Below are 22,714 nucleotides of genomic sequence, written 5' to 3' on the forward strand. Positions count from 1 at the left end.
CTGAGTGTGATTAACCCGTCCAAAGACCTAGGAAGCTCTGTACGAGCGAGTTCATCTTTAAGAGCATCGTTTAGACCCAGACGATACTGATTCCTAAGAGCAATTTCACTCCACTCAGTATCTTTGCTGTACTGTTTGAATTCACTTAAATATTCTTCCACTTGCTTTTTCCCTTGTTTAAGGGATCTCATTTTAGTTTCTGCAGTGAGTTGAGTATTAATATCTTGATAAAGAATTGCCATCTCCTTGAAGAAATCTTCCAGTGATGTTAGTATGGGATGATCTTGTTCGAAGAATGAGTCTGCCCACTTGCGGGGTTCTCCTCTGAGAAAAGAAATGACAGTTAAAACCTTAACGCGTTCAGTTGCGTAGGTTTTAGGTTTTAAACTGAAAAGCAGGTTGCAAGAGTTTTTAAACTGGGAAAACATAGCCCTGTCTCCATGGAATTTATCAGGCATAGAGACTTGGGGTTCTGGGGTAGTCTCTGGTGTAGGTGGATTACCCATAGAGTCTTTTATTATATTATTGAGTGTCTCATTTTGGACCTGTAATTCTCTGAGTCCATGACTTAGCTGATCCACCCTCTGGGAGAGAGCGTAAACTATCTTGGGTAATTCCGCTGGATCCATTAATGGGCTTCAGTATTATGAAATGTAAGATCAAGTGTATATTGGGGATCACAACTGCGGCAAAATAGTTGAATGTATGCCTTGAAACAAGATACACTGAGTGATTGCAATGTATCTTAGAGTTTGGGCAGATCAGAGTTACTTTTGTTTTAGAATTTCCTGATCAGTATTTTCTGAATCAGGGTTGTTGGAAGATTTGTTAATGAATCTCTCTTACTTAAAGTTTATATAATTACCCTAACCAGTTCTGGTTATAATTTGATTTCACTTACTAAGTAGGAGAGTTATATCTTATAAGGAAGTGTGGATGGAGAGTTGTTATGCTCCTTCTCTGACTACTCCCTTTAACGTTAATGCTTCATCAACCGGCAGGCACTCGAGACGGAGTGTCACTGAGATGAACTGCTGAGAGCGGTGACAGATAGCCCAGATGGAATCTCCCTGTGTGGTCTGCTTAGTATGAACCGGCAGACTTGTGAGAGCTGAGAGGCTGATATCCAAGCGCGCTCTGCAGCAGTGTGAACTGACAGGCTGGGCAGAGCTGAGACGCTGCTTGTTCAGTTGGAATGTGACACGCAACAGTTGGGGGCGTGTTCAGGAACCTTGCAGCGGTACTCCGGTTCCGAAAAACAAGTTAAATGGTAAAAGGTTTTCTGATCCAAAGTCTTTCCGTTAGGTTATGTTATATTGCCCAGAGTTGTGACCGCAAGTGCGGTTAGTGAGAGAGTCACTTAAGGGAAGTGGTAGGAGATAATCCGAGTAAGAGGAAAACAGCTGTAGTATTCACGCTACAAAGCGCTCCATACAATTAGAGATTGATAGTAGAGATCCTTGTTTAGTAGTCAACGTAGGCTTCTTATTTGTGTAAGGTAAATCCTTGGAAAAAGGGTAAATTAGTCAGGAAAGGTAAATCTTTCTGGTAGGTCTGTATGCAGCTAGTACAAACAGGTAACAATACTGAAGCAAAGAGGGAGGCGTGTCCAGGCATTAAATAACCTTGCTAGGTGTGAGCACAGGTAAATTTAAAGGGACAGAGAGAAGTGAGGAAAAATCCATGACACTCCTTGATTCCCAACATGAGGAAAGGGCTCAGCAACCAATAATGAAGGACAGCAGGAACGGAGTAACCATGTGTGGTAACAGGAGGGGGCAAACAAGCTTAACATCCTTATAACACTTCTGGGTTGGCAGTCAGTATCAGGAAACCAGGTGAGTAAACATGTTGAAAATCCTTAAACAATTGCAAGTCAACAACAAATAGAAGATTAAGCTAGTGAGGTACCAGATGGGCAAAACAAGGGCAAAATCCGATATATAGTTCCAGGACAACAGTATTTAAAAACAGAAGCGACGCAAAGTTCTGAAGGATCAGGAAAATGCAAAGAAACAAACAGGAACAAGGTTGTAAAACGTGAAGATAAAATAAAGGTGGAAAGTCAGTGACAACTAATTCAAGGGCAAAGCAGATAATCGAATCAAAATGTAAAGTCACAGTGCACCAAAGTTGCTTTAAGGAGACATTTATCAAAGTGTCAACTGAAAATACGCTGGAATTCCGCATCGTAATTGTCGCGAGATTGATCTGCGATAGTTATCAAAGCATCAAGATCGGCAAATGTTGAAATTTGTGACGTAAAATACGATCCCGCAATCTCAATCTGACGCAGATCGATGCGAGTAGAAAATCCGTAGTATTCGAGCGGAATTGTGTTCATTTGCTCTTCTAATCGACACTATTTGAAGCTTTCACTAAGTTATCAAAAATTCTACATTTATGCTCGCGTCTTTTCCGACTCAGCATACCTAGTTTTCAATCCGCCACCCTTGAGGTTGCGAAGTCCATAGAACTCACTGGGAGTCTGAAAACACAGAAAGCTTATGTTTGATGCTGCAAGAGAATGAAGTATATTACATAATAAAAGTAAATTAGAAACTTTATTAAAATTGTATACCCTTTCTAAATCAAAAAAAAAGTATTGCTCCACATTTTGTGCATTACTAGATATAGGGAAAAATACATTACTACTTATGGATTATGCTACAACGTTGTCTCTCATTACAAAGCAAGGGGACAATATTATTTCTACATATTTGGTGCAAAGTTTTGCCCCAAACTTGTTGCACTAATAGATATAGAGATAAAAATGAAATAAATATACAACATAATATAGCTAACTTCCTTTTTATTTGTTGGAAAAATCTATGTGCACCATGTTTAAGCCATGTAATACAAGTCACACTCTCCACTTCGTGCCATATTTGACTCAACACTTTTCGCACCAATTATGACGCAAACTCCTAAATAACCCACACACTAGTACATTTTTCTACCATTTTTGATTGGAATATGCATAATCACATGATTTATGATGTCAGCAAATCTGATTCAAATACACATTATAAACTATCACTAACAAATCAAATTGCTCGATACTTGTGTCATTAATCACTCATCAGAACTTGCAAGTGCCATTTGTTACATTGTGTATTATACTTTGAAATTAGTATCAAAGATAAACATTGATGCTGACATTAGGACACACAGTGTAATATTTTAGACAATGATTTTAAAATTCGAATTGATGTTTGATTCAATATAATCTTAAACTGATAGCTCAAAGGGATAGCCCACCTAACTTTAAACTGTCATGATTCAGATACAGCAGAAATTAAAATCACCTCTTTACTGGCATGCTATATTCAGTGTAATTCTTCCTTCTCTTGAAATTATTTTTCAGTAAGAAATGTCATCTTATATGCCAGCCCATTTTATAACACCTGTGAAGGGTGGTTTTTAAATATAAATTGCAATCAGGAGGGGTTAGACAGGTGCAGAGAGAAAACTGGCCCAGCTCTTAAAGGGACAGGAAATCCCAAAATATTGTTTCATGGTTTGGATAGAACATACAATTTTAAACAACTTTCCAATTTACTTCTATTCTCAAATTTGCTTCATTCTTTTGTTCTCCTTTGCTGAAAGAACAGCATTGCACTACTTTGCGCTAGCTGAACACATCTATTTAGCCAATCACAAGAGACAAATGTGTGTAGGCCCCAATTAGCAGCGAGCGCCCACTAGTGTAGGATATGTGTGTATTATTTTCCAACAATGGATACCAAGAGAACAAAGCACATTTGAAAATAGAAGTGAATTTTAAAGTGTTTTAAACTTACATGCTCTATCTGAATCATGCAACTTAAATTTTTACTTTCCTATCCCTTTAAAATATCCATTGATTGCAAATAAATACATATGATACTCTGATTACATGTTATATTTGCAATTATTCCTGCTCAGAATAATAATACATTTACAATATATACTGTACATATAGTGGTATAAATAAACACAGAGATATGACAGACAACATTGTTTAGAACAAAAAAAGGAACTTAGGGACATGTAAATATGTTTACAAAAGATTTCTGACATAAGACACACACACACACATATATATATATATAACACATAGAAACACCCAGCACTCACCAGCTAGCTCACAGCTAAGATAAAATCACAACTGGAAAGGTTAGTTAGTTACCGCATCTGGCCAAATGGGAAAGCTCAGGCACCACATCAAGGTCCTTTCCACTGCCTGAGTCCCTAACACAGCCACACCATCATGCGAGCTCACAAAGCCAAACAGACTGAGAACAAAGAAGGGGTGCACAGGTGGATGTAATCACCCAGAGAAAATACAAAACATGGAAGGGAACTGCACTCCAAGACCGGACCAGGTACACATCCTGTGACTCAGCAACATCCAGCCCTGGGTGCTAAATAGCACTCCAAAAAAGCTGTGATGTCACCAGAGCCACAGGCAGTTAACCCCAGTCCGGAATGGGTGCAAGAAACAAGGGGGATTACAAACAAAAAGTAATACAACACATAGAAACACCAAGCACTCACCAGCTTGCTCACAACTAAGATAACTATCCTTTCCAGTTGTGATTTTATCTTAGCTGTGAGCTAGCTGGTGAGTGCTAGGTGTTTCTATGTGTTGTATTACTTTTTGTTTGTAATCCCCCTTGTTTCTTGCACCCATTCCAGACTGGGGTTAACTGCCTGTGGCTCTGGTGACATCACAGCTTTTGTGGAGTGCTATTTAGCACCCAGGGCTGGTTGTTGCTGAGTCACAGGATGTGTACCTGGTCCGGTCTTGCAGTATAGTTCCCTTCTATGTTTTGTATTTTTGCTGGGTGATTACATCCACCTGTGTACCCCTTCTTTGTTCTCAGTCTGTTTGGCTTTGTGAGCTCGCATGATGGTGTGGCTGTGTTAGGGACTCAGGCAGTGGAAAGGACCTTGACGTGGTGCCTGAGCTTTCCCATTTGGCAAGATGCGGTAACCAACCTTTCCAGTTGTGATTTTATCTTAGCTGTGAGCTAGCTGGTGAGTGCTGGGTGTTTCTATGTGTTGTATTACTTTTTGTTTGTAATCCCCCTTGTTTCTTGCACCCATTCCGGACTGGGGTTAACTGCCTGTGGCTCTGGTGACATCACAGCTTTTGTGGAGTGCTATTTAGCACCCAGGGCTGGATGTTGCTGAGTCACAGGATGTGTACCTGGTCCGGTCTTGGAGTGCAGTTCCCTTCCATGTTTTGTATTTTCTCTGGGTGATTACATCCACCTGTGCACCCCTTCTTTGTTCTCAGTCTGTTTGGCTTTGTGAGCTCGCATGATGGTGTGGCTGTGTTAGGGACGCAGGCAGTGGAAAGGACCTTGACATGGTGCCTGAGCTTTCCCATTTGGCCAGATGCGGTAACTAACCTTTCCAGTTGTGATTTTATCTTAGCTGTGAGCTAGCTGGTGAGTGCTGGGTGTTTCTATGTGTTGTATTACTTTTTGTTTGTAATCCCCCTTGTTTCTTGCACCCATTCCGGACTGGGGTTAACTGCCTGTGGCTCTGGTGACATCACAGCTTTTTTGGAGTGCTATTTAGCACCCAGGGCTGGATGTTGCTGAGTCACAGGATGTGTACCTGGTCCGGTCTTGGAGTGCAGTTCCCTTCCATGTTTTGTATTTTCTCTGGGTGATTACATCCACCTGTGCACCCCTTCTTTGTTCTCAGTCTGTTTGACTTTGTAAGCTTGCATGATGGTGTGGCTGTGTTAGGGACGCAGGCAGTGGAAAGGGCCTTGACATGGTGCCTGAGCTTTCCCATTTGGCCAGATGCGGTAACTAACCTTTACAGTTGTGATTTTATCTTAGCTGTGAGCTAGCTGGTGAGTGCTGGGTGTTTCTATGTGTTGTATTACTTTTTGTTTGTAATCCCCCTTGTTTCTTGCACCCATTCCGGACTGGGGTTAACTGCCTGTGGCTCTGGTGACATCACAGCTTTTTTGGAGTGCTATTTAGCACCCAGGGCTGGATGTTGCTGAGTCACAGGATGTGTACCTGGTCCGGTCTTGGAGTGCAGTTCCCTTCCATGCTTTATATATATATATATATATATATATATATATATATATATATATACACACACACACACAAGATTGTGCAAGGATATATGTACAAATACTAGCATTAATAATAATTTAAAAAATAATAAAAATATGACTCCTAGAAATACAAATACACATTAATTTCTGTGAAAGTATCATATAACAAATCAATATAAAAATAACTTTCTATGAGATATTGTTGAGGTATAAATCAATCTATTTCTTGTACATTAACGGATAAAACAATAAAAGATTAGCTTTAGAGAAATGTGCTTGTTCATGGACAGTAATGAAATGGTTTAAATAAAGTTGGGAAAAACCTGAATAACCGCGACACGATATCTGTCGAGCGCATTGACACTGGTGAATGCAACATAGTTGACGCTTTGATAAATAGGCCCCCAAGGGTTAGATTACTGTTGCACGCGAGTAAAAAAAGGTTTATGGGGGGCGTGTCCAAGCATCAGACATGGCCGGCAGCAAATTCCTGAGCTCCGTTCTCCTAGTAAGTTAATTCACAACATATCAGAGGATACACTTTCCATCTGTTAGAATACAGTTTATGATTCAGAAGCTACAGACGAATTGTCAGATACAATTTTCACTCAGATCGGAGCTCTATATTGGAATGTTTAAGAGCATGCTACAACCCGGATCAAACTCTCTCTTCCCCCCCCCCCCGGTTGCTAGTTCCAGTATTCTATTTTATTCATCCCCCTAAAGTTGAAGCTGCAGGGTAGAATCACATCATACAGTGGACTTATACTGATTAGTTCCCTGGAGCACTAACCCAGAACTGAAGGACAATGCATCTGCATAACCTTGCAGTCAAAATGGAGGTCACAATTATTTCCATGCTACAAGACCTGGAGGCTCTGCTAGACACGCACTCCCGTAACCTCCAATAAACTCTCTAAGAAAAGTGGAGCTTTTTGAGAGAAGCATGTAACTCCCTGTGAAGACAACCTACGCCTACAGCAGACCACATTGCACCCTACCCTGCACGCCAGGATCGAGAGCATACAGCATTACTAACTGCTGATCCAGCAATTAAGGAGGACTCCCTAATGAATATCACAGAAGGGAATATCAACCCAGTACAGATCGGACCAGAGCAGGCAGAAGAAACTGCTACATAGCACGTAGCTGTGGAGCAAACGACCACTCCTGGAAAGACAACCACCTTATCAACACAACTAGAAGCCATGTGGGAAAAGGAATCAGACCAGCATCTAGTGACTTTCATCAGACCCATTGGCTTCTTCCTAATTCTTGAAGCACACTCTACTTTGCAGTTGATGGTTACAAAATCCATGTTTTTGCAGGAACGTTACTTTGAGAGTCCACAACCCTGGACTACTGCTGTACCCAGAATCACTATGAGTAGCTCCAAGACTCCCTGAAGACAGGCCCGTACACATGATTTTTATTATGCTCATGGGACTCACTTCTGCCGTGTTACATACCCACACTACAGCTCTTCTCATGCATTCAGGGTCGGAATAGGGTAGTGAACTTTCAAGTATTATTGTTTAGCAGAACATGCCACTTATCACATTATGATATTGAGCATTTATTCATATTTATACACCCCTTACTGCCCTATTTAACACATCACATTGTCAGACCTAACTCTAACTCATATGTTCCACAGTCTGTCTATGCCTATTAAGGTTGAGCATTTCTTAATAATTAGTATTTAAGTTATCACTACAGAAAGGTGACTACCACAGAGGCTTTCATTTTTGTTATTAAGACTTATAAACTATGAATGTACTTTAAGCTAGACACTCATACAATTATGAGACCAAAGCCTCACCACTTTATCTCTTTGCTGCAGCAATTCTCCCAAAATGATTTTTTGTGTCATAGATATTATTATTGTTTGAAATAGTTTATGACCTAGAGTATTATTGTCTTCAATGCAAATACTTAAGATACAGGTATATGGGTACTTACGGTTTAACTAACTTCGTATGACTCAGAATTTCTCACATATATTTTACAGAGTCATATTATTCTGGTGTAGTACAGGGTTCTATGATCACTCTCTTTAATTAGGGAATTTGGCTTAGCGTATAGATAACAAACCCTTATTACACACTTATGGGAGTTTGTATTTGGATACATTTCATTTTCACCCTAATCTATAGTTTTTAGTGATGCAGGAACTTTGAAATAATCCCTTTTATGAATACAACTTTGCATTAGTAAAACATTTGCCTAAGTTGCATGTTATACACAACTAATTTTCAAGGATCAATATACTATAATAATAGTTATGGATACCAGGCAATTTATAGGGTAGTTAAATATGTTTTATTTTTAAGTGTTTAAGATGTTATTTAGGTGAAAAATCTACCCCTACAGTCCTAGCCTTCACTATTATAAAGCCTATGAGCTGTATCCATGTGTTGGGCTAAATATTTTTATCCTGAGCTCAAGCCTGATACAGGACCAGACCCCACTCCCTTAACTGCTTACTACATTAATTCTCGTGACTTGTTTGTTTATATACACATGTCAATATTTCTTACTAAATGAGAAATATCCTAGTCTCATCCCTGCTACCATCACAAGATCTCTATTACGCTTGAGCATGCCTCCATAATTAGTACTTAAGCTATTGCTACAGAGAGGTGACTATAATAGGGGCTTCAGTCCTCACTACTAAGATTTATAAATTCTGAATGTACTTTACGCTGAGCACTCTTATCTGTGTCTATGTCAAATATGAGATTTCTCCTCACTGTTTTATTTCCTTGCTGCAGTAATTTAGATCAGTCTATCTTGCTTGTTTTTGATATCATCATTCTCTGAATAGGCTTGTGCTCCAAGAGATTATAGTTAAGAACTAACTAATAGACTATTCCCTTTTTTGGGCTCATTTGATACTTATAATACACGTGTTACCTTAGTTAAGAAGGTCCTTATTTATATTTATATGTGTTCTCTTTCCATGTTATTGTTTTTCTGGGTAAGCACTCTAATAGAACCCCTATTTACAATTGGCTGTATTAACTATGTTTGTGACGGATACCCCCGGCTACCCCGACTGGGTAGATCCGCCAAACGGGTCCTGCTTCCTCCCTGCCGATTGTAGCTATGTAGCTGGCAAGTGACCACAGCCTGTAGCCACCCCTGATGCCTGACAGCACCAGTACTCAGGGTCCCACCCTGTGGCAGACTCCAGCTACCCAGACTAGGTAGCTCTTCCAGCGTGTCCTTCCTCTGCCTGGAACAGGCTGCTATGTAGCTCAGGAAAGTGATTTTAGCTGGAGCTCACCCAAATATCTAGACAGACTAGCATTCAGGTTAAACAGGAACTGATTTTATTGAAAACACACACTCCTTTTATACAGACAGCTCATTTTGATAAGACCCTGGACAATCCCACTATTTTCCCGCCATTCCCACCCCTCCAGACTGACCGACTCCTCCATAGGAGCCACAGTCCCACATAATCTCAATACATAGGGGTGGCGGTTTCGGGGTGATCCCGGTGGAGCAGCAGCACTTCCAGTATGTCATTTTAAAGCTCTCAGTCACCAGATTTCACAGTCCAAAAATCAGCATGATTCGTTACTGGAGACCGGATTTACTGTCCATTGAATTTATAGGGTTAGGTGTGTCCAAAACCCCCGGTTCCCAAAGGAGCTCCCCTCTGGTAATTCCCCCACCTCTTGGCCTCCCTAAAGGCTACTAATCCCCAAAAGAGCGGAGCTCTGGGGCACATGGTTGCTGGAGTTCCAGGAGCCTGGACAGCCTGAGAGGGGTTAGGCGGGTGTCTGTTGTGAGGCGGCTGACCGGGAGTTCCAGGAGCCCGGCCAGCCTAGGAGGGTATTCCTGGTCATACACCAGCTCTTTTCTAAACAAGTTTGGAACACAAAACCATGCAACCAAAAGCTTCCAGAGATTGTGGTTGCTCTGAGGAGCCCAAAACCACTGAGAAACAACAGGGGTGAGGTTGTATGGGGGTGGGGGTAGCCTTAGCCGTCTGGTATCCATGACATCTCCCCCCTCCAGTTCGGCAGACCAGGCTAGACCCTTAACGGCTTGGCCTGGGTCTGTCTGACGGTGGCCCTCCACTGGGCGCAGGGATAGTCACATAAGGCAACGTCCCAAACAAGTATGCCAAGGCCAGCTCCCAAACAATTGCTGTCCCACAAGTTCCAGGGTCCTCAAGTTCCAGGGCCACACTGCCTCCCCTATGAGACTCGGTTTAGTATGGGCGGACCCACCCCAGACCAGAGGGGGAGGTTGCTCTTTGGTAGGGCAGGCAAAGCTCAGGTGCCCAAACAAGTGGCACCAACTGTATAAGCTTTTCTCCTCCTTGCCTAATGCAATGCCTGCCCCTGGTGAGAAATAGTCCGGGACAAGAAAAGGGTAGAGAAACTGCCAAGCTACTGAGGGGAGAGACTGCCTGTCTCTTCTCCCAAGAAGGAGATCTACCGCTGGGGAGGGAGGTCTACTCCCTCTGCTCCATGGGAAACTGTGCTGCCACTGGGGAGAGAGACCAACTGTCTCCTCTCCTAGAAAGGGATTCGGCCGCTGGGGAGAGATATCGATACCCGTCTCTCCCAGCAAGGGTTTCTCTGTAAGCGGAGGGAGGACGACTACCTCCGCTCCCACGGGATGGTTCTGCCACTGGGGAGAGAGACCGACTGTCTTCTCTCCCGGCTCCTGGCTCTGCCGCTGGGGGAGAGACCGACTGTCTCCTCTCCCAGGAAGGGGTTCTGTTTACAGGGAGGGAGGACAACTACCTCTGCTCCCAGGGGATGGCTCTGCCGCTGGGGAGAGAGACTGACTGTTTCCTCTCCTAGCTCCTGGCACTGCCACTGGGGAGAGAGACCGACTGTCTCCTCTCCCAGGAAGGGGTTCTGTTTACGGGGAGGGAGGACGACTACCTCTGCTCCCAGGGGATGGCTCTGCCACTGGGGAGAGAGACTGACTGTCTCCTCTCCCAGCTCCTGGCTCTGCCGCTGGGGAGAGAGACCGACTGTCTCCTCTCCCAGGAAGTTATTCTGTTTACGGGGAGGGAGGACAACTACCTCCACTCCCAGGGGATGGCTCTGCCGCTGGGGAGAGAGACTGACTGTTTCCTCTCCTAGCTCCTGGCACTGCCGCTGGGGAGAGAGACCGACTGTCTCCTCTCCCAGGAAGGGGTTCTGTTTACGGGGAGGGAGGACGACTACCTCTGCTCCCAGGGGATGGCTCTGCCACTGGGGAGAGAGACTGACTGTCTCCTCTCCCAGCTCCTGGCTCTGCCGCTGGGGAGAGAGACCGACTGTCTCCTCTCCCAGGAAGTTATTCTGTTTACGGGGAGGGAGGACAACTACCTCCACTCCCAGGGGATGGCTCTTCCGCTGGGGAGAGAGACCGACTGTCTCCTAGCCCAGGAAGGGGTTCTGTTTATGGGGAGGGAGGACGACTACCTCCACTCCCAGGGGATGGCTCTGCTGCTGGGGAGAGAGACCGACTGTCTCCTCTCCTGGCTCCTGGCTCTGCCGCTGGGGAGAGAGACCAACTGTCTACACTCCCAGGAAGGGGTTCTGCTGCTGGGGAGAGTTATTGACATGCAGCTCTACCTGCAAGGGGTTCTCTGTAAGAGGAGGGAGGATGACTACCTCCGCTCTCAGGTTTCCTGAAGCTGTTACAGGTGCTGGGCAGAGGCCAGCGACTCTATGCCCTGTTGTCAGCACTACTGCTGGGGTGGCTCCCTTGTCCAAGTCTATAAGCTCAGAGCCAGACTGCTGATCAGGATCCAGCAGCCCTGGTTCCCTTTTTCTTTGCTGCCACTCCTCCACAGTTTAGCTCGTTTAGCTCCATGAATCCCAGAGGGCTGCACCCCAGATCTGTATGCCCCTGGCACGCTGCTTAGCGAGATCCAGCAGCCTCTTGTATTCCTTGACCAGTGCCTCTTTCTGGTCAATTATAAAATCCAGATCGTCCAGCAGCCAGGTCTCCTGCAAGAGATCCAGCAGTTCCTCTTGGAGCCCAGAGATATCCTCCAGACCCTGGTCTGTCTCACTCCCAAACTGTGGGTCCTCTGTCCTTTTTGTAAACATTAATCCAGGGCCGCCAAAGCCCTCTGTGGGGGAGCATTCCTCCAGCCATGGCTGTGCTTGCATAGCGAGCCATTGGAGGGCCAGATAGCCATCCTCCACCCACATCTCTTGCTGGATCAGTCTATGTAGAACAGATAGCCATTCCTTCTTTGGCTGTTCTCCCAGGAAATACGACACCTCAGTTATATACATATGGATGCAAAGAAAAAATGCTTATCGAGTGGTAACCATGATGACAGGGGTAATCATTAATACCGTATTTGCACTATTTGTATTCCCACTATTTTTGAACTAGGCAATATTGATTATGGGGTGGTACTGTCTCTAATAATACACTTGATGCCAAGTTATGTGTATTTAATTGTATAGAATAATGGTACGATATTCACTATGTATACCCGGAAGTGACGTAGTTACACTTCCGGTTTCATGGAACGGTGGAACGCAAGTTTGCGTTCCAATACAGTTGTTTAGCGCCACAATGACTAGAGGGGTGTAGGTAAAATTTGTTTTGTGTTGTTTTTGAGCACTATATATTGGTGTATTGCACATACTGTTGTTATTCTGATGAAGGAGAGTTGATCTCTAAAAACGTTTAATACATTGTGGTTCTTTTTTGTGAAAGCCCTGAGAGTGCATTCTTTTGGAGGGTATGTTATTGCATTTTTGCACCCAGGCAGATGGTATCTGGTTGGTTGAGCTGAAGATTTGAATGAGATTGTAATTTTTTGAGCAGTATACCCCCATCATTTGACCATACTTCATTCAGTATTTTGTGGACTTTGCTGCACATTCTCTTTCCTGTTTGGCTACAGCTGTGGCTGATTTCAAGAGCTTGTGAACCAGCACGTGTGAATACTACAGAATGAACGCAGAACTGGGCACCCAGGAGGAACCAGCAGACACAGAGGCAACTAACATATATGATTCTGACACCCAAGCCAGATTGGCACAAATTGGGACTGTTTTTTATACCCTTGATTATGTTGCAAGGATTCTATTTGCCCCAATTGCAGGACCTACTAGTAAGACCCCTATAAATTTATACAATGCATTGCTAAAACTTAAGAAACATGAGTTTGATCAATCACTACACAGCAGTTACTTGTCTGAATATCACAGAATCAGCCACATACCTAGTGGATTTAGGGTACATAATATCCCTACCATAGGCAGAGACAACCCTGAGTTCAGAAAAAAATGGTGTTATATACTCAACAAGTGTTCTCTAGACTTAGTACTTTTGGTTATAGAAGAGGTTACCACTCTGTTAGCTAAGGTAAAAATAGAGATACACACATTTGAACAAACACACCATAGCACTTTGATTAATGACCAGCAAGAAGATTGGCTAACGGCTAGATTACGAATTTTGCGTTAAGGTAAAAAAGCAGCGTTAACAGGTCCTAACGCTGCTTTTTTACGCCTGTGCTATTAAGAGTCTTGCAGGTATAGGTGTACCGCACACTTTTTTGGCCTTAGCGCAAATCAACTTACGTAAATTTTGTAAAGGCTTTTTTCAATGGGACTTGCATAGAGCCGGTATTACGAGTTTGTCCTGGGAGGCCAAAAAGTGAGCGGTACACCCTCTACCGCCAAGATTCCTAACGCATTTTAAACTCAGTTGTTACAAACCTGTAGCATAAAACTCATAACTAAAGTGCTAAAAAGTACACTAACACCCATAAACTAACTATTAACCCCTAAACCGAGGCCCTCCCGCATCACAAACTCTATAATAACATTTTTAACCCCTAATCTGCTGCTCCGGACATCGCCGCCACTATAATAAACATGAAAACCCCAAAACCGCCGCACTCCCGCCTCGCAAACATTAGTTAAATATTATTAACCACTAATCTGCAGTCCCTAACATCGCCGCCACCTACCTACATTTATTAACCCCTAATCTGCCGCCCCCAACGTCTCCGCCACTATACTAAAGTTATTAGCCCCTAACTCTAAGTCTAACCCTAACCCTAACACCCCCTAACTTAAATAAAATAAATCTAAATAAAACCTACTATTATTACCTAAATTATTCCTATTTAAAACTAAATACTTAACTGTAAAATAAACCCTAAGCTAGCTACAATATAACTAATAGTTACATTGTATCTAGCTTAGGGTTTATTTTTATTTTACAGGCAAGTTTGTATTTATTTTAACTAGGTAGAATTGTTACTAAATATTTATTAACTATTTACTAACTACTTAGCTAAAATAAATACAAATTTACCTGTAAAATAAAACCTAACCTAAGTTACACTAACACCCAACACTACACTACAATTAAATAACTTACCTAAATTAAATACAATTAAATAAATTAAATACAATTAGCTAAATTACAAAAAAAACAAACACTAAATTACAGAAAATAAAAAGCAAATTACAAGATATTTAACCCCTTAATGACCACATCACTTTTCCATTTTCTGTCCGTTTGGGACCAAGGTTATTTTTACATTTTTGCGGTGTTTGTGTTTAGCTGTAATTTTCCTCTTACTCATTTACTGTACCCACACATATTATATACCGTTTTTCTCGCCATTAAATGGACTTTCAAAATCTACCATTATTTTCATCATATCTTATAATTTGCTATAAAAAAATACAAAATATGATGAAAAAATGGAAAAAAAACACACTTTTTCTAACTTTGACCCCCAAAATCTGTTACACATCTACAACCACCAAAAAACACCCATGCTAAATAGTTTCTAAATTTTGTCCTGAGTTTAGAAATATGCAATGTTTACATGTTCTTTGCTTTTTTTGCAAGTTATATGGCAATAAATACAAGTAGCACTTTGCTATTTCCAAACCACTTTTTTTCAAAATTAGCGCTAGTTACATTGGAACACTGATATCTTTCAGGAATCCCTGAATATCCATTGACATGTATATATTTTTTTTTTAGAAGACATCCCAAAGTATTGATCTAGACCCATTTTGGCATATTTCATGCCACCATTTCAGCGCCAAATGCGATCAAATAAAAAAAATTGTTCACTTTTTCACAAATTTTTTCACAAACTTTAGGTTTCTCACTGAAATTATTTACAAACAACTTATGCAATTATGGCATAAATGGTTGTAAATGCTTCTCTGGGATCCCTTTTCTTTAGAAATAGCAGACATGTATGGCTTTGGTGTTGCTTTTTGGTAATTAGAAGGCTGCTAAATGCCACTGCGCACTACATGTGTATTATGCCCAGCAGTGAATGGGTTAATTAGGGAGTATGTAGGGAGCTTCTAGGGTTAATTTTAGCTGTAGTGTAGTGTAGTAGACAACCCCAAGTATTGATCTAGGCCCATTTTGGTATATTTCATGCCACCATTTCACCGCCAAATGCGATCAAATAAAAAAAAAAACGTCAAATTTTTCACAATTTTAGGTTTCTCACTGAAATTATTTACAAACAGCTTGTGCAATTATGGCACAAATGGTTATAAATGCTTCTCTGGGATCCCCTTTCTTTAGAAATAGCAGACATGTATGGCTTTGGTGTTGCTTTTTGGTAATTAGAAGGCCGCTAAATGCCGCTGCGCACCACACGTGTATTATGCCCAGCTGTGAAGGGGTTAATTCGGTAGTTTGTAGGGAGCTTGCAGGGTTAATTTTAGCTTTAGTGTAGATATCAGCCTCCCATCTGACACATCACACCCCCTGATCCCTCCCAAACAGCACCCTTCCCTCCCCCACCAAACAATTGTCCCCGCCATCTTAAGTACTGGCAGAAAGTCTGCCAGTACTAAAATAAAAGGTATCTTTGAATATTTGTAAAAAAATTTTTAGCATATTTACATATGCTGCTATGTAGGATCCCCCCTTAGCACCCAACCTCCCTGATCCCCCCCAAAACAGCTCTCTAACCCCCCCTTCTGCCTTACCCAGTTTGCAAAAAAAAAGGGTTTTATTATTTTTATTTTATTTTTTTCTGTAGTCTAGCTTCCCCCCCCCCCACAGACTAACAACCCACCAGCCACCGATCTTGCTAAATTGAATATAATACCCCCTTTTTCCCCACTTCTAAATAAAATATTTCTGTAGTGTAGCGGTTCCCACCCGCTCCCTCCCCGTGCACGCGCCCACCCCCACCTCCCCGTGCACGTGCGCGCATCTGCGCGCGCCCCCGGCCATCCCCGCCCACGATCCCGCCCCTCTCTGCATAATCCAGGGCCATCGATGGCCGCCACCCGCCTCCCACACCGGCTCCCACCCACCAACGAACTTAGCCGTTAATTTCCGGAAGGAAAACGGCACACACCATCACTCCAACCATCTGGTGCTCTGCATAAAATGCACATACATCAATACCAGATAATCCCCATGGTTGGCATCCGTGTCTCCAGGGTTATAAAAAGAGCAGGCTCTCACAGGAGCCTTTGTCTGCACGGCCTCCATTGACAAAGGCTCCTGTGAGAGCCGAAACGTTTGGGTTCAGGCCCTGGTTACACTGCTTGTGAATTACAGGCATCTTTGGAATACCCTGTTTGTGCCTGCTCTTTTGATAACCCTGAAGACACGGATGCCAACCGTGGGGTTTATCTGGTATATATATATATAAAATATATATATATATATATATATATATATAGAACCCTAAATTCCCCCTTTTGCACTCAAAAATGGCAATCACCATGTAAATAACTTGTGAATACATCATACATATATACCCAATAAAGACCCTAAAGGCTTCTTATTGCGTGATCTTATGGCGATGCTTTCAAAATCTGATTAATACTGTGATGATATGTATACGTGAAACCTCTCAACGTTAAGATTCTATTGAGACACCATTATTTTTTGTTTGTTCCGTATTTTTCACTAAAAGCATGACATATACGTCATAGGGGCATGTTCAGTTAACATAATCAGGGGTGTGCAAATTTAACTAATTCAGTTCACAATAACAATATACTGCACTTTTTGGAAGCCTGAGCTTGATTTAATCTTCCCGGTACCTGGATATCTGGGCCACTACATCCCTATAAAGGATCAGTTTGCTGGGACACTGTGAGTTCCCAGTCTGCGTCATTTATGTCTTGAGACAGACATATATTATTTCTATTTATATACATATCACCAATAGGGTTCATGCATCTAAATCCTGTCGTTATTTGCTCTTTGGAAAAAAACCTAGTTCCCAGCAAATTCCATCATTATGGCATACGCTGTCAGCATTTATCATTGCACCAGCAGTTCTTGTGAACTGCTGGTGCAATTACGCCCCCTGCAGATTCGCGGCCAATCGGCCGCTTGCAGGGGGTGTCAATCAACCCGATCATATTCGGTCGGGTTAATTTCTGTCCGCCGCCTCAGAGCAGATATACAATATGATTTTAGCAGCTCTAATTCCTATTGGCTGTTTTAAAATTTTCAGCCAATAGGAATGCAATGCTATCTTGAGTATAAAAGAGGTACCTTGCATCTGAATCCTCAGTGTGCGGCGGACGATCGCATGTAGAGGACCGCCACGTCGGATCGATGGACTTACGCATGGACCTCTGCCTTGGACCTTTGCCTGGACATCCGCGCATTGACTGCTCCGCCTCCGCAGGGATGAAGAAGATGCCGGTCCCGCGATGAATGAAGATGGAGCCACCTGGATGAAGATGGAGCCGCCAGGATGAAGATCGTTCAAGCCGGACTTCAGCAACTGTGAGTACCTAAAGAGGGGTTAGTGTTAGGTTTTTTAAAGGCTTTTAAGGGTTGGGGTTTTTTTTAGATTAGGGTTTAAGCCTTTCTCAAAAGAGCTGAATGCTCTTTTAAGGGCAATGTCCATACAAATGCCCTTTTAGGACAATGGGTAGATTAGGTTTTTTTAGATAGTTTTCTTCATTTGTGGGGTTGGGGGTTTGTAATGTTAGTGGGTCTTTGTATTTTTTTTTTTAGAAAAAGAGCTAATTTCTTTAGGGCAATGTCCTACAAAAGGCCCTTTTAAGGTAGTTTATTAAAGATTAGGTTTCTTTTATTTTGGGGTGGGTTTTTTAAAATGGGTATTAGAATAGGAATAATTGTTATTATTTTGGATAAGTTGTTATTTTGTGTAATGTTTTTTTGTTTTTGTTTTGGGGTGTGTTTTTCTGGGAATAGACATTTTTTATTTTTAATGGGCAGCAAAAGAGCTGAATGCACTTTTAAGGGCAATGCTCATACAAATACCCTTTTCAGGGCAATGGGTAGATTAGGTTTTACTTTATTTTTATTTTGTGGATTTGGGGGGTGGGGGTTTGTATACTATTAGGGGTGTATATTTTTCTTTTGTAGAAAAAGAGCTATTATAGATTAGGGTTTTTTATTTTGGGGTATTTTTGTTTTTTAAGCAGGGTATTAGAATAGGAATAATTTTTATTGTTTTGGATAATTTCGTTTGTTATTTTTTGTAATGATAGTTTTTTTTTATTTTTTGTAATTTTAGTGTTTTTTTTTTTTTTGTTATGTTAGGTTTTAGTGTAAGGCAGCTTAGGTTTTATTTCACAGGTAAGTTTGTATCTATTTTAACTAGGTAGTTAGTAAATAGTTAATAACTATTTACTAACTAGTCTACCTAGTTAAAATAAATACAATCTTACCTGTGAAATAAAAATAAAACCTAAGCTAGCTACAATGTAACTATTAGTCATATTGCAGCTAGCTTAGGTTTTATTTCACAGGTAAGTATGTATTTAGTTTTAAATAGGAATTATTTAGTTAATAATTGTAACTTTAATTTAACTCTATTTTAATTATGTTACAGTTAGGGGGTGATAGGGTTAGGGTTAAGTTTCGGGTTAGGTTTAGGTGTTAATAGTTTCATTTACGTTGTTGCGATGTGGGGGGTTGGCGGTTTAGAAGTTAATAGGTTTAGTTAGTGGTAGTGATGTGGGAGGCCAGAGGTTTAGGGGTTAATAGCTTTATTTAGTGGCGGCGATGTCGGGGAGTGGGGAATAGGGGTTAATATATTTATTATAGTGTGGGCAATTTTGGGGTGCAAGGGAATAGGGGTTAATAACTTTAGTATAGGGGCAACGATGTCGGGGAGCGGCAGAATAGGGGTTAATAAATTGTATTAGTGGCGGCGATGTCGGGAGGGGCAAATTATGGGTTAATAGTGTTTGCGATGTGGGAGGGCCTCGGTTTAGGGGGTTAATAGGTTGTTTATGGGTGTTAGTGTACTTTGTAACACTTTAGTTATGAGTTTTATGTAACAGTTTTGTTACATAAAACTTATAACTACGGCTCTCAGATGGCGGTACGGATCTTGTCAGTATAGGCTGTAACACAAGCTTTTTAGCCTCACCGCACAACTGGTAATGGCAGCGCTATGGGAATCCCCTGAAAAAATGTCTTTTTTTTTGAGTGCGGGACTGATGTTGCGTAAATATACATGTTTAACATTTAAATTAATTTCTGTGTTATTCTGTTTCACCCATACATTAGTACTTTAATACATTTAATGTATAATGGATTGTTTTTCAGTCTGTGGGATACCACATTTTTCTAGGTCTTTTCTGGCAAGAATTTCTCGTGGGAACGCTGCAAAAAGAGGGATCTCTCCATGGATTGCAATGCTTTCTGACTCTGAAAGTGGACGTCCCTTCTGTGGAGGATCACTTATTGGTATGAAAAAAACCATACTCATTTGTCTGTATACAGGATGCTTCTAGGTTTTACAAATTGAGGATGATAACAAAGGTTTCACAGAGCATCATATAAAGCATTGTACTGGTGGAATCTGGTCATCATTTTCTGCTAACTATTCCTACTTTACTTTTAATTAAGGCCACTTTTTCCCATCATGTACTCCTTTCCTTGTCCTGGGCATATAAAAAAGTAGACTGCCTGTCCATTTATGGCAATTGGTGCAGGGGAGGGTGGTACCATAATGCTAGGTTGTTCTTAAAGGGACATGAAACCCCAACATTTTCTTTCATTATTCAGATAGAGAATACAATTTTAAACAACATTCCAATGTACTTCTATTATCTATTTTGCTTCATTATTTAGATATCCTTTGTTGATGAAATAGCAATGCACATGGGTCAGCCAATCACACGAGGCATCTATGTGCAACCACCAATCAGCAGCTACCGAGCCTATTTAGAAATGCTTTCAAAAAAGTATATCCAGAGAATGAAGCAAATAAAATAATAGAAGTAAACTGAAAGTTGTTTAAAATTGAATGCTCTTTCTACATAATATAAGAAATCATTGGGTTTCATGTCCTTTTAACATTCATCATCACCCACCTGGAACCGGCACTATCTACAAGATTCTGATTGGAGGTTCACAAAGCAAATAAAGTATTTTGATTTGAAATTGCCAGACCATATCCTTATAGTGGTGCATCATGAAAACCTACTTACTTTCTGTCTATTTTTCAGGAAATAAATGGATTGTCACTGCTGCTCACTGTCTGCATGATGAACTGGACTCAGGGGTGACAGAATTGCAGTCATCTCACATTCGAAAGCACTCCACCTTTAAAATAATATTAGGTAATGTAGTATGTAACATTTTATTTTTATGGTTTATTGTAGTTCTCCAGGGTATAATATCCTCTGCAAAAGAAAATGAACAGGAAAAACTACTACCGATGGGGGAAAAAACAACGAAATATTTTAAAATCCCGTTACTAAAATTCATAGCTTAACAGAAATAATTCAGCAGTTAGAACTGGCTTTTATAGTTTGATTTGTTTCTGATAAAGTATTGTTTGGTCTTTTTGGTAGTGAAAATATGGTTAAAGCGGTACATATAGCGAGCAATTTCATGCAACGTTTAAAGTGTAACATATATAAAATGCTACCAGATAGCATTCTTAGATAATAAGTGATTGATCCTCTTATGTTTTCATTTTCTAAAGCTTTAATAATAAAACCTGCTCTTCACAAGTAATTCCACATTGACATGATGTGAAATTGTCATTTTATAACTAGTAATGCTGCAACGCTATGGGCTAGATTACAGGTGGTGCGATATTGTTAGCACGGGTCACGATAACTAATATAACATCTGCACTAACTTGCACGCATATTACAAGTTGAAAGTAAACACGTTTTCTTGAGCGCAAACAAATTTAGCGCGCCTCATGTTTAAGTGAGTGGAGACCTAGCATATAGTGTAAGAGTTAAAAAAAATGTTCACCAAACAAAACATATATATATATATATACATATATACATATATATATATATATATATATATATATATATATATATATATATAGTATTAAAGTCCCAACAGGATAAGCACAGCCCTTCCTTAATCAAATAGTTGCTAGGGTGCACATCCAAAACATAAAATTGTAGCAAATAGAAAAAATGGCACTCACTGGACTTGAATACAAATATAACCTTTATTGATATACCAGTTAAAAAACCGCGTTTCGGGATTTAGGCATTTGACAAAGGGATTGTAAGAATCCCTAAATGTTATGCTGTTTTTTAACTATCAATAAAGGTTATATTTTTATTCAAGTCCAGTGAGTGCCTTTTTTTTAATTTGTTACATATATATATATGTGTGTGTGTATATATATATATATATATATATATATACACTATTTGCTAAAAATTATGTATATGAATATTAATAAAAATGTATATGAGTTAAAAGGTTTATGGTATATGACAACGCACCACTTTGCTCAGAAAATTGTTGCAATTACAAATGTTTATTTCTTTTATTTATATTGGTATGACACAAAAAAGCGGAGAAAGAAAGCCAAATCTGACACGTTCCACGCAAAACTCCAAAAATGGATTGGACAAAATTATTGGCACCCTCAATTTAATATTTGGTAGCACACCCCTTAAAAAAAAATAACTGAAATCAATTGCTTCCTGTAACCATCATTGAGTTTCTTACACCTCTCTACTGGAATTTTGGACCACTCTTCTTTTGCCAACTGCTCAAGGTCTCTCAGATTGGAAGGGTTCCTTTTCCCAACTGCTGTTTTGAGATCTCTCCACAGGTGCTCTATGGGATTGAGCTCTGGACACATTGCTGGCCAGTTTAGTATCTCCAGCACTTTGTCTTAAACCATTTATGGGTACTTTTTGATGTGTGCTTAGGGTCATTGTCCTGCTGTAAGACCCATGACCTCTGACGGAGACTCAACTTTCTGACACTGGGCCCTAGATTGCACCACAGAATTCTTTAGTAGTCTTCAGATTTCATAATGCCATGCACACAGTCAAGACATCCAGTGCCTGAAGAAGAAAAAGCAACCCCAAAACATCAGTGAACCTCACCAAGTTTGATTGTAGAGACTGTATTATTTTCTTTAAAAGCCTCATTTCTTTTTCTCAAAACAGTAGAATAATGAGCTTTACCAAAAAGATGTAATTTTGTTTAGTCTGTCCACAGCATATTCTCCCAAAAGGATTGTGGCTTCCTCAGGTAAGTTTTGGCAAATTCCAATCTGGCTTTTATATGTGTTAGCAGTAGAGTCCTCCTGGGTCTCCTACCATAGCGTCCCTTTTCATTCAGATGGAGACGTATAGTGCGAGCGGACACATTTGTAACCTGTGCCTGAAGGTCAGCTTGAATTTGCCTGAAAGTTGATCGAGGTTCTTTTCC

At 40.9% G+C, this 22,714-nt stretch overlaps 1 protein-coding gene across 2 annotated transcripts in view; it reads left to right on the forward strand.

The window, feature by feature from the left end:
• MASP1 (MBL associated serine protease 1) overlaps positions 1–22,714 on the forward strand; it is a 318,359-nt gene that overhangs the window by 250,020 nt on the left and 45,625 nt on the right. The window contains exons 11-12 of one of the 2 annotated variants that reach the window (XM_053710259.1): positions 19,610–19,750; positions 20,515–20,628. The exons of the other annotated variant lie outside the window; for it this stretch is intronic. Coding sequence (XP_053566234.1) covers positions 19,610–19,750; positions 20,515–20,628 — 255 coding nt within the window. The remainder of the gene's footprint in view (positions 1–19,609; positions 19,751–20,514; positions 20,629–22,714) is intronic. 2 annotated transcript variants of the gene reach the window in all.

The sequence above is a fragment of the Bombina bombina genome, chromosome 4 (assembly GCF_027579735.1).
Source record: "Bombina bombina isolate aBomBom1 chromosome 4, aBomBom1.pri, whole genome shotgun sequence".
Lineage (NCBI taxonomy): Eukaryota > Metazoa > Chordata > Amphibia > Anura > Bombinatoridae > Bombina > Bombina bombina.